The sequence below is a fragment of the Pagrus pagrus genome, assembly GCF_965226575.1.
Source record: "Pagrus pagrus genome assembly, chromosome: 9".
Lineage (NCBI taxonomy): Eukaryota > Metazoa > Chordata > Actinopteri > Spariformes > Sparidae > Pagrus > Pagrus pagrus.
The window spans coordinates 5,766,617-5,779,432 of NC_140193.1; the positions used below are offsets into that span (position 1 = coordinate 5,766,617).

At 38.0% G+C, this 12,816-nt stretch overlaps 1 protein-coding gene across 5 annotated transcripts in view; it reads right to left on the bottom strand.

Annotated features, from left to right (window-relative positions):
• Positions 1-12,816, bottom strand: part of gulp1a (GULP PTB domain containing engulfment adaptor 1a) — a 92,987-nt gene that overhangs the window by 1,234 nt on the left and 78,937 nt on the right. For 4 of the 5 annotated variants that reach the window (XM_084361345.1, XM_084361344.1, XM_084361346.1 and 1 more), the window contains 7 exons: positions 10,320-10,418; positions 9,995-10,132; positions 9,683-9,799; positions 8,292-8,378; positions 7,202-7,432; positions 6,889-7,027; positions 5,957-6,051 (listed from right to left, as the gene is read on the bottom strand). In XM_084361345.1, coding sequence (XP_084217471.1) covers positions 5,957-6,051; positions 6,889-7,027; positions 7,202-7,432; positions 8,292-8,378; positions 9,683-9,799; positions 9,995-10,132; positions 10,320-10,418 — 906 coding nt within the window. The remainder of the gene's footprint in view (positions 1-5,956; positions 6,052-6,888; positions 7,028-7,201; positions 7,433-8,291; positions 8,379-9,682; positions 9,800-9,994; positions 10,133-10,319; positions 10,419-12,816) is intronic. The other variant, XM_084361348.1, reaches the window with a different exon arrangement.

Consider the following 12,816-nt stretch of genomic DNA (forward strand, 5'->3'; position numbering starts at 1 on the left):
GTGACTTCAGTTCCTAATAATTATAACACACTTATGAGCATTTATTGTGAAGTATAGCGAAGATTTTTTTTTTTTTCTGGTGATCCATTTTCAAAGTCTGATCTAACTTGTTTTCTCTCCTGTGGGGAAAAAACTGGTAGGACAAAAAAGCTTTTGCCAGGATAATCTTTCTAAATTAAAAAAAAAAAAAAAATTTCAGGAGACCTTTTTTTTTTCAGCCCTTCAGCCTCTTGTGGTCAAAATGAGTATTACAAAAAAACAGCACTTTGAAAAAGTGCTGTTTTTTCTCCTGAAAAAAAGGTTTTTACACATGGAAAAAAATTCTCCTGCAAAAACACTCACTCAGTTTCACTGATTAAAAATATATACAAATAAATAAGGAACTTGTGGCAAAACCTTTTTTCCCCGCCAGTTCTCAAGTCATAAAAATGTTTAATTTTCAGTAATTCTTTATTTTTTGCCACACTTTCTTTCTAGTCTGTTTCACACTTTAAAAAAAATTCTCCCAGTTTTTTCCTGAAAAAAAAAAAAAAGTTTTCACACATGGAAAAAAAAAAATCTCCTGCAAAGACATTTTTCACTCAGTTTCAGGGATGGAATTTTTTTTTCTCCTGAACATTTTTTTTCCACTCTGTTTCACTGATTTTTTTTTTTTTACCAAAAGAGGCTGAAGGCCGACACTACCCCTTGTTATAAATAGGACTAAAAGCATTCATGTTCAATTTCAGGAGATCTTTTTTTTTTTGCTAATGTGAAACTGCATGAAAAAATTTTGGCAGGAGAATTTTTTTTTGTAGGGCTCATTTTTGTCAAGTGTTTGTCATGTGTTCTTGCACACTAAACACAATATACATCTATTGAGTTTTGGCAGGTTATGTAACATTACTGTCGTGTCTCTCTTGGTGAGGAATGTGTTTTCATTCAGTTTCACACATTAAAATTTTGTTTTTCTCAAATTAGTTTTTTCTCTCCTGAAAATTTTTTTTACCCAAAAATTCACATAAAAACTGGTAGGAGAAAAAAGCTTCTGCCAGGATAATCTTTCTAAATTAAAAAAAAAAAAATTCAGGAGATCTTTTTTTTTTTTTTCAGCCCTTCAGCCTCTTGTGGTCAAAATGAGTATTACAAAAAAACAGCACTTTGAAAAATTAGGTTTAAATTTATGTATTTTTTCTCGTGCCAAACTTTTTCTTTACTCAGTTTCACACACAAAAAAAACAATTTGAGAAAAAAAATTTCTCCCAGTTTTTTTCCTGAAAAAAAGGTTTTTACACATGGAAAAAAATTCTCCTGCAAAAACACTCACTCAGTTTCACTGATTAAAAATATATACAAATAAATAAGGAAATTATGGCAAAACCTTTTTTCCCCGCCAGTTCTCAAGTCATAAAAATGTTTAATTTTCAGTAATTCTTTATTTTTTGCCACACTTTCTTTCTAGTCTGTTTCACACTTTAAAAAAAATTCTCCCAGTTTTTTCCTGAAAAAAAACAAAAACGTTTTCACACATGGAAAAAAAAAAAAATCTCCTGCAAAAACATTCTTCACTCAGTTTCACGGATGGATTTTTTTTTTTTCTCCTGAACAATTTTTTTTATTTTTATTTTTTTTACCAAAAGAGGCTGAAGGCCAACACTACCCCTTGTTCTAAATAGGACTAAAAGCATTCATGTTCAATTTCAGGAGATCTTTTTTTTTTTTTGCCAATTTGAAACTGGATGAACTCTCTTGGTGAGGAATGTGTTTTCGTTCAGTTTCACACATTAGAATTTTGTTTTTCTCAAATTTGTTTTTTCTTTCCTGAAAAATCTTTTTTACCCAAAAATTCACAAAAAAATCCCCCAGTTTTTAACTGAAGAAAAGAAAAGTTTTCACACATTAAAAAAAAAAAAAAATCTAAAAATTAGAACATGGGTTAGTGGTGCCCTTCAGCCTCTTGTGGTCAAAATTAGTATTATAAAAATTACAAAATTCACACATAAAAAACATTTTCCCAGTCTTTTCCTGAAAAAAAGTTTTCACACATGAAAAAAAAATCTCCTGCAAAAACATTTTTCACTCAGTTTCACAGAATGAACATTTATTTTCTCCTGACATTTTTTTCTCTCCCAAAAATTCACAAAAAAATCACCCAGTTTTTTCCTGAAGAAAAAAAAAAAATAAAAAATCACACATAAAATGTTTTTTTTTTTTAAATTAGCACATGGGATAGTGGTGCCATTCAGCCCTTTGTGGTCAAAATGAGTATTACAAAAAAACAGCACTTTGAAAAATTAGGCTTATAATTTTTTTTTCTCCTGCCAAACTTTTATTTCTAGTTGGTTTCACACAAAAAAATGTCGAGAAAAAATAAAATCTCCCAGTTTTCCCTGAAAAAAAAAAAAAAAATTTTACACATGAAAAAAAAAAAAATTAGAACATGGGGTAGTGATGCCTTTCAGCCTCTTGTGATCAAAATGAGTATTACAAAAAAAACAGCACTTTGAAAAATGAGGCTTTTCTACTCGGTTTCACACATAAAAAAAAAATCCTCAAGAAAAAAAAAAATTCTCCCAGTTTTTTCCTGAAAAAAAAAAGTTTGCACACTTCAAAGGAAAAAAAATTCTCCTGAAAAAAGATTAATGACTTGAGAATTGGTGGGGAAAAAGATTTTGCCATAAGTTCCTTATTTATTTATTTTTTAAATCTGGATTTTTTTTTTTTAATCAGTGAAACAGTGAAAAAAAATTTTCAGGAGGAAAAAAAAACGTTTTTGAAACTGTGAAAAATGTTTTTGCACGACAATTTTTTGTCTTTAATGTATGAAAAGTTTTTTTTTTCCAGGAAAAAACTGGAATAATTTCTTTTTTTCGAGAATTAATTTTTTTGATGTGTGAAACCGAGTAGAAAAGGCAGGAGAAATAATTTTGAAAAAAATCGTTTTGACCACAAGAAGCTGAAGGGCACCACTACCCCAGGTTCTATGTTTTTTTTTATGTGTGTTTTTCCAGGAAAAACTGGGTGAACTTTTTCTTTGTGTGAAACTAAGTAAAAAAAAAACTTCAGGAGAGAAAAAAAAATTCAAGAGAAAAACTCAATTTAAATTTAGAAAGATTATCCTGGCAAAACTTTTTTTTTTTTTTTGCTCAGGAGAAAATTTGTTTCCCATGTGTGAAAGTGAGTGGGGGGAAACATTCAAGAGAATGTGGGGACACTGGTGGGGAAAAAAGGCTTTGCCATAAATTCCTTATTTTTTTGGAAAACATTTTTAGTCTGGAGTTTTTTCAGTGAAAACAAAAATTTCAGGAGAAAAAAAAAAATCTGAAACTGTGAAAACTTTTTTTTTCAGGAGAAAACTGGGAGAATTTTTTTTTCTGTGTGAAACCAGATTTAAAAAAAATAAATAACCCATAACAGGTGGAATATTATTGTTACACAAAAAAAAATGTCCTGCCCAAACTTTTAAGTTTTCGGTCAGTTTCACACATTAAATTTAGTTTTCCTCTTGAATTTTTTTTAGGCTTAATTTTTTTTTTCTCCCTCCTGCCGAACTACTACTACACAACAAAAAAAAAATTGAGGAAAAAAAAAAACTTTCACACATGGGGAAAAATAAATAAATACACAATAATAATTCTCCTGAAAAAACATTTTTTCACTCAGTTTCACTGATAAAAAATAAACAAAAAAAAAAACTGAACTCATGGCAAAACTTTTTTTCCCACCAGTTCACAAGTCATAAACACAGAAGAGAATAATTTCGATCAGACTTAGAAAATGGATCACGAGAAAAAAGGGGCCTCCGTATTTATCACATGAAAATCAACATCTTAGAGTTTGAAAAGTGTTTCCTCACAGTAATCTACAAGAGCAACTCATCAACTACAGACCACCACAGCTGAGAAAACACACTGCTACTCAAAAACAAGGCGGGCTAAACACACTACTGAGAAATAGATGGACATTTTTAGAGGAGAAGGTAAATTTGCACCACACAGGATTAGTGAAAACATGCAACATGCTCCAAACATGCAAACCAAAGACACAACCACTGTCACAACACAGACGCAGAGCAAACAGTACCAACCATCTCTGCCGCTACAGGTGGAAAAGACAAGAGGTGAAATCAGGTGTTAATAATAAAGAAGAGGAAGAATCTGAAGGAAAAGTTAAAAAAACAAGCAAGTCGGTCCAACGTCGCCTCCTACTGGCAAGTCCCTGCTAAACCTCAGCAGTTACTTTGCAGACAGGATCAAAAGTTTGAGCTGATTTTCAGCTCCAGGAGTCGTTATTTTCTAATCATACTATAACTCAAAACCCTGCAATTTAATGCAACTCGACTCCACTCGAGTCCACATCTCTGTTAATAACTTAAGGCAACCAAATGTAATGCTTTGGGTTGGCATCTGAAACCAAGCTGCCAACCTACAGCGTCAGTATTTCGATGATCTGGGGATGAGATCCAATAATCAACTGTCTTTCTCCAGGAAGTTACACTTTGTTGCTTTATTCTGAATACGTGAGTTTCATTTATTTCAATTAACAAATGTTCTTTTTGCATCTCATTTTAACACATGATGTCTTGTGAGTTGATATGTTGAGTTAAATGAAGGTTTGGCTGCGTTTTCACTTCGTTCATTAAATTAAGCTTCTAAAGAGACACATATTAAGTTTCTCCTTCTAATATAAACAAAGCGAACCATGATGTGGTTTCCAGTCGCTCCCTCGCAGCCTCACATGTTGCCTTTGTACTGACTCTGGGACCGAGTGGCTCCAACACGAGCAGCCACAGCTATAAAACTGACTCTTTAAATGCAAACGGCAAGCAGAATTGACTGTGTGCCAGTGTGATCAAACAGTGGCTGATTAAACAACTGTTTGTTTTTCATGTTCAGTTAACTTTCATCAGTTGTTTTTACACTTGAAAAACTCAAGTTTAACATATCTTTTATCAGGCAGAAGGAGAAGTCAAGTTTTCAAGTTGAGCCTGCTTCAAATGTCTCAGTGCAGCAGAATGAGTCAGCTGAAAGGTTACATGTGGTTTTCTGTCTAAATAAATCACGCTAACATCGATTTGGAAGGCTCAGGGTACTTTGAACATGTTCGTGTCAAGATGGATGCCTCACTGCAAACTAAATCTACCTTCAGGTACAAATCACCTGAACCTATCTTAATAGCTTCACTAATGAACTGTTGTTTGTTTGTTCTGGTCTCAGTAATGAGATTCAGCAGCTGCCGTCTCTCCGGCCTCCCTGTAATGGCTCTGCGTCCCCCCAAGAGAGACCCGCCCCACAGTCTGAGAACCACTGAGCCACACTGTCACTAATGATATGTGAGGCCTCCAAAGAAAGCAATGCAATATGAATGAGCCCCTCGTGAGTTAGTGCTGATGGAGTTTTTGTTCTGTACTTCCAGACAGCGGGAGGTAATTACGTGTTATTTCTGATGAAACGCAATCATCCATTTTTAAATAAAATGTTCATTTGTTGCTCCGCCAGACCACAAACACAGTCACATAGAGACGTTTTTGTTTCAATAATTCATTTCTAAACGAAACCGGTTTCATGTTCCTGATCGATCTAAATAAAGAAGTGAGTTCATTCACCCCTGAGTCAGCTGAGGGCTTCATTAAAACCCTATTGTGCTCAGCTTTTCACACAAAGAACGTGAACAGGAAGAGAGAATTAGGCAATCCCTCACATCTGCTTGTTTTACTGCTCCTTGCATGACAAACCTAAGCTATTGTGACATTAATAATTATAATAAATGGGGCACTGGAGCTCCCTCACAGGCCAATTAAGACCAAGAAGTGATTCAGCAGAGGTGCCCGCATCGCACCGAGCCTCATGTATATAAATATATCAACAAAAGAGCCTTTGAAAGTGCTGATACTGATAATAAAACAAACAGCAGCGGCGGGTTTCACAGTTCAGAAGCCTCCCTGCAGCTCCTTTTAAAGATAAAGCGGACAGCTCACCTGCATCTCATCCAGCTTCGACTGAATATCTGGAGGGAAGTCAGCTGCCCCGCAGGTGAACGGATCAAATGGCTCGGCACCGAACAGATCTTTCCCTACGAACACAGACGGCAGATAAACATCACACGGACTGAAAGGAAAAAACTGATTTAATAGGCGGTGAAGAAAACCCAGCCCAAAAAGGTTTGTTTGGTATCGTACGTGTCTGCAAACCACGCATACGCCTCATCAACACCAACAGATTACATGTTTATGAATTTTGACTTTGTGGTCATGGTTTGTGTCGACGTAACCAGGTAAACCAAAATGTGGTATTTTATTTACCCTGTGTGGTTTTTGTATTAAGTTTCAACATACAGTATTTGTGGGTTGGGGTGGGGTGTTAACTGTCTTTTGTCTCTCTTATTGTCAAATAAATTCATTCACATTAACATTCATAATACAAGTGTAGGGAGCTGGAGAGAGAGAGTTGGTCACCACAACTGTAAAATAAAGGCGACAATATGACCTGATAAACAGAAGATCCATGAGGTCGAACATCTGTGCTGGATTATTCACACGATATTATCATATGTGTATTAGTAACGTGCACATTACCTGCTAATAAATGCAAAATAAAGTATGTATTAATCTCAAAAAACAATGACAAAAGAGCTGAGTAAAGGTTTAATAAGTAGGTTATTTAAACTGTGTGTTTTTGATACTTTTATAAACAATTATAAGAAACTTACAAGACTTTTATTAATGTACTTAAGTGTCTATAAACTAAGTTTCTTATGCATGTTTAAACTGTCTTATTATCTAACAATTAACAGATTTATTTTGTCATTATGAACACTAAGATGTGAGTCCTACGCAGAATAGCTAAATCTATCAGGAGCTGGAGAACTGAATAAATGTGTAAGTCAGGCGGCGATGAAGGAGCGACTCACGTATGTCTGGTGGTAATGTGGTGGGTGGTGGTGGTGGGCAGCCGTTGCTGGCAGGTGTGGGCACCAGCGGCGTCACAGGTGAGAACGGGACCATGTCGAAAACGTCTGTAGACTGCGGCTTCATGGAGAGGCTCCCCGCCTGTATGTGAAGTCGAAGATTAAGGTCGGCAGACAAACTACGCAGTTATTTTAACACAAAGGCCAGAGAAGAAGTAGTAAGAGCAGAAGTGAGATACAAGCAGGAGATATTAAAGCCTCAGGGGCGGCGACAGAGCAAACAGGACAGAGAATAGAAAAAGCAGAGGGTGTTTACGCGAGGCCGCGGGATGCTGCACCCCTCGGTCGGCTTAGGAGGAAGGGGAGCAGGTTTGGCAGGCGGAGGAGTTAGTAGCCCGGCGGACAGGTTGGACTCCGGCGAGCTCATAGGAGTGAGCGTGACGGAGGAGATCTCCAGACAGGAGAGCGACTTGATGCTGTGACACCAGAAGAGAGAGGAGGGCCTCTGCAGCATGTACGCTTCGTTAGCTGCGTTTATGTGCAGCGGCTGAGGAAAGATCGCAGACAGGAGAATGAGCAGAGAGGCACAATATTAGTGAGTGTTGTAGAGCAGGAGAGGTGCGGGTAATTGCATTCGCAGCGGGCTCTCACAGGTTCTGGCGTTTGGCCCAATTAGGCGCTGAATGTATCACATTTCTCATCAGACCAATCAGGTGTGTAATTGCTTGGCTTCAGTCACGGCTCAGACCCTCACGACTGCCTCCAGACAGGTTCGGTCATCGAAAAAACTTCAGGTGCAGCTCGTGAATTTAATCAGTGGAGCAATATCAGCAAAAACCAGCTGCCCTTAAAATACTTCAAAAGTTGCAAACTCAAATTTGTTCAGCTTTAATTAAAAGATGGTCACGGGGATGATTTGCCATGACCCGGCTCTGCCTCTCTGAATGAATATGAATATGTATACACTATTTTCTATATTGTTATATTTGCATTGTGAGCACGTAATTTACATTGTGCTCCGTCTGGTGCAATACGTTTATTTCACATTGTCCCCGTTTAAATAAAGAAATGAATAAAGTTATACATTATTTGAGTCACATCGCATTTATAAGCTGTTCAAGAATGTCTGCAGACATTATTTCAGTCTTGCAGAGACTTGAAATATGCAACAAACCACATTTGGTCTTTGAAATAAAAAGCTATATTCAGAAGCAATTAAATGCACCCGATCAGCTAATGTTAGCGACTGTTAGCATGCTAGATACTGCTACGTAGCAGGTTTGATAGACTGTTACCCTAAAGAGATAGAAGACATCTTTAGAGGACATTAAGGGTTAAAGATATGATCCTCCTAAACTTTCCGTCTCTTAACTGAGGGTTTGTGTGTCGGTGCAGTTTGTTCTTACCGGTGGCACGTGAGCAATCATCAGCTGTTCTTCAAGGTCTTGAAGTTGTTGCTTTAGCTCAGAGTTTTCTGTTTCCAGCTCTTGAATCTGCACAAACACAAAAGCAGTTCAGTCATTTCAGACGACTACACTGAAATAAGGTCTAAATGAGCTGCAGTGTCAGATATTGAAGAAAACAGCCAATTTAACTGCAGAGTTTTACACAAATTTTTGTGCATGAATGAGGTTTAAGTGGTCACAATTTTCATGATACTGCAACATCTTCACTGTTCTGTGAAAAACCAAAAAAACCCCAAAAAAGCCTCATTAAAAACACGTCTGCTTTCAGCTCAGTGATTGTGTTTCTTTTTTAAGGAGAAGGAGATTTTTTTAATCCATAAAGGAACACTCACTTAATCCTTCTTTTTATCACTGAACAACATGACAACATTGTGATGTCAGTACAGACTGTGATATACTGCAGTACGTTGTTAGAGTGTTTGGGATTGTTTTGTTAATCAACTACTTTCAAGGTGAAAAATGAACTTCTTAAAGGATTTTCCAGGACCAGTTCCCTCAAATTCAACGAGCCAACATGACATCTTTTAAGAGACGGATGAAGGTTAATTAATGTCTCAAAACTGAGAATTTTTTTCTTGAAAAGCAGCAGGCTTCAAGTTACACGTAACATCTTGCCGTAACCTGCATCATTAAACTTTAATCATCTATGTGCGCGTGTGGTCACACACTTTTCCAGGCAGGTGAGGCCACAAAAGATGATGCAACTTCGAGCAACACACTCTTTATTACGTTCAGTAAAAATGTTTGATTTCTGTTCTTGCACAAAACTTATAAATTCAAGGCCTCTCAATGACCCTCGACTATTTATGGCTGCATTAAAAAACTTTTAAGGTCTTAGTTTTCCTCTCAAGGATTGCGAGGACTCGCAGGAACCTTGTGCGTACTCTCACCTTAAACCATTTAATGTCTGGATACATTTTCATTACATGCAAAGTTTCTGTGGAAAGTTTTTAAGCTTTCTCCACGAAGCTAAAACACCAAATAGTCCTTAAAATAAATGTCACAGTGTTGTTTAGCTGCCTCAGCCTGTCCGTCATTTAATCAAGTTAATAATAATGTTTTAATAAATCACCATTTAAACAAAACCGCTGGGGAAGCGCCTCAGTTTCAGCAGGGTGCACAGTAATTCAATTTCAGATTGGCTCAGTAACAACAGAGCGCTCTATCATTAATATTCATTACTGACATTTTTCATCAACAGTTTAATTGTCCACGCTGGATCATTTAAAACAATCAATAAAAAACAAGCCCTGCATTAATTAACAAAAATATCAACGTGTCAGCGTGGTGCTTAAAGCCGACGCGCTGAGTCGGCTGGACGCGCGTCGTACTCTTTTCTGCAGGGTCCCGATCTGTTTCCTGGTCTCCACGTCTTTGCCTCCGGACTCCAGAAACTTCTTGTAGGCCAGATCGAAGGCCTGACCGATGGTGAGAGTGATCTCCTCCGCCTGCAGCAGGGGAGCAAAGACTTGATGACCATATTAACCTGAATGTCACAGCAGCTTAATTACCGCTGAAACGATCATTTCATGGTCGAAACACAGTTTAAAAAATGCAGCATATAAAACGATTCTGCATTCTGCCGAGAGCGTTTTTCATATTTATTTCACTGCAAACAAAAAAAGGAAGCAGGAGACACTTACACACTTTTCACTGTCAAACACATAGCAGAGGTGTTTGTTGGATTCGGAGTCTTTGCAGATAAAAGTGAATATCCTTTTATCCGTCTTGTCATCGGCACAGAAGGATATCCGGTGCAGCTGACAGTTGTGCTGCACCTCCTGGAAAAAAAAACACAAACACAAGGCATTCATTATTTACCAGCTTTATGAATGTTGACACCAAATCACTTCTTTTTCTCTACATGGTGTTTGTTGTCAGCGTAACTTCAGGTGAGACGTGCACTGGGTGCTTCAGGGTGGCGATGCACCTGCCGAAACGATAAAACTCAAATATTTTTGGGCTCACTTTCGTCTTGGGATCGAGAATCTTCACGCCGTAGATGGAGATCTGCAGTTCCACTTTGGGGGTCTTCTGTCCCTCTGACTTCTTGATGTGTCTCTGAAACTGTCAATGAGAGGAAGCACAAACAGAGAAGTTTTAGTTTTAGACCCTGAGAGTCACAAGGAAGAAAAAAAGCACATGGTAATGACATAGACTGTAGCTCTGCCATGCTGCGAGCTACAGTGTGACTCATCTCAGCATCAACATCTTCTAGTAGGTTCACGTGGCTCTGCTCTGCTGATCACTGAGGTTATGTAAAGCACCATGATGTCTACAATGCCCCTGAAAAGCAGATTGTTGGAGCCTTCAAGCTCGGTCAGATCACTCACCCCTAACCTCGTTAGGGGTGAGTGATGTCGTCAGAGATGTCGTCAAAGCTGCTCATTTAAAACAGTCACCTTAAAAAGTTAAGCAAGCTAACAATCAACTGCCTATTTACATATTCAACAGTGTTACCATTAATTTGAAGCCACATTTCTGCCCATCTGACATGTAAAAATCCAATCCTCACTCTCCATTTAGCTCTGTTTTGGTCTCCACCATCTCCTAAGTAAAATCTATGGTGCTATAGCTGCTGAATGCTCTTCTATGTTCAGCAGCTACTCGTTCATTTTGTCTTTTTTCTCATGGGAAACTGCTGCCTGCGAGAATATTTATAATCGATGCGACGAGACTGAACCAAAGACTGAAGTTTGTCGACCTTAAAACCAAAACAACGGGCTAAAGTAGGCTAAAAACGTTTGTCGAGCCGGAGGAAACTGCGCCAGGTGTCCACTCACGATAGAGTCATCACGATACAGGAGATACAGTGGAGCTCGATATTTTAAAATCTCCTCAAAAGCACAAAATATTACAATACCAAATGCTTCGATATCGATATTGTGACAATATTGTAGGAAAGACTATTCCTACAATATAAATGTTAACACAATGAATAGTCATCTGTAATGTGGATATAATGACTAAGTGGGTAAAGTCAGTCTGTTAAGTTCATAAAATAACATCACTTTTTTATGACATATCGTGATTTAAGACAATATACAGTCTCCTCTCACGATAAAGACATAATATTGATATATTGCGCTGCACTAGTGAAGCTGTCAAAAAATATTTATGACAATTTGTAAAACTTGAAAGTAGATTAATGTCAATAAAATGTGTAAAAGCCTATAAAACACATATATGCTTTGGACTCAGAAGGGCAGTATGGGATCTTTAGAGAGCAGAGAACATACCAGCATTAAGGTTAAAGTGTTTTAAAGAAGATTAACGAGGAAATTAAAGGGATCAGTGATTCATCCACGGTGTCACTCCTTCAAGCACTGCCAAGAAAACAATTTAAGTCTTTCACAGTTATTTTGCCAACTGACATAAATACTAACAGGAGCTGGCAGTCGGTTAAAAAGGAGAGTGAATACTGTCAGTGAGAGAGACACTGTGTGAGGACACTTCCAGGAAGCTGATAACAGCCTTACGAGTAGTTCAGATTTTTAATATATGTAGAGGTGGAAGTTTAGGAAGTATCCACCACAGCCGTAAGAACGAGGGAGGATTAAATCTGCAGCTGTGTAACACTTTCCTCCAATTTCACTTTCAAAGTGAAACCTCGAGAGACAGATAAAGAGTGCGTGTGAGATACCGCAGCACTTTTCACAGCCTCCAACACTACAGCACCTCGAGGCTTACAGTAAAATGATGCATTCAGTTGTAATCAAGTCCTTGTAAGGCCTCGAGTAAAGCTTCTATAATTCAACTTATTTACCTTCCAGCAGCTTGCAGACACAGAGCGGGGGAGTGAACTCTAAGGGTGATTTAACTTGCTTGAAAACACACCGGCTTTTATATTCTAAGTGATATAAGGCTACAATATTTGACCATAACTCTGGGCCGATGCCTTCGAGGACCGCCTCTCAATTTTCGTTTTTTGCACAGCCGACAGTTTCTTCCCCTCGCATGATCTTTGGAGTGAAAAGCCTGTCCTAATTGCCAGTGTATCTGGGAGAGTAACCATGGAGCCTCGGTCTCCAAACAGGCTTTTGGAGATCAAATGTAACGTAACAATGGAGGTATGGGTTTGGGAAAACAGTCCTCCCCCCTACAAGTGGCCTCACAGATTCAACTCTTGGCAGGAGAAGACAGACGGGGAGGCCAGCAGGCAGCAGCGGGCTCAGACACATTACCGAGAAGCTGTGAGAAAGGAGATCTTTCTCTGGGTCGTGTTCCCATGCAGGAAGGCTGCACTGCTAGTTTAGTAAAACCTGATTAATGTTGAGGAGTGATGGGTTTGAAAGGAACTCAGGTTAAGTGTCTTTCAGCAGGGATGTTTGAGGACCAAAAACTAAGGCCTGGAACAAATAAGGCTGTTAGTCAGCGCTTTACAAAATGACCCGCTGAGCATTTTACTGGGAACTAAGACTTTTTCCTGGTAAAAGAAAACCAACACTGACTCTTGGTGATGTAA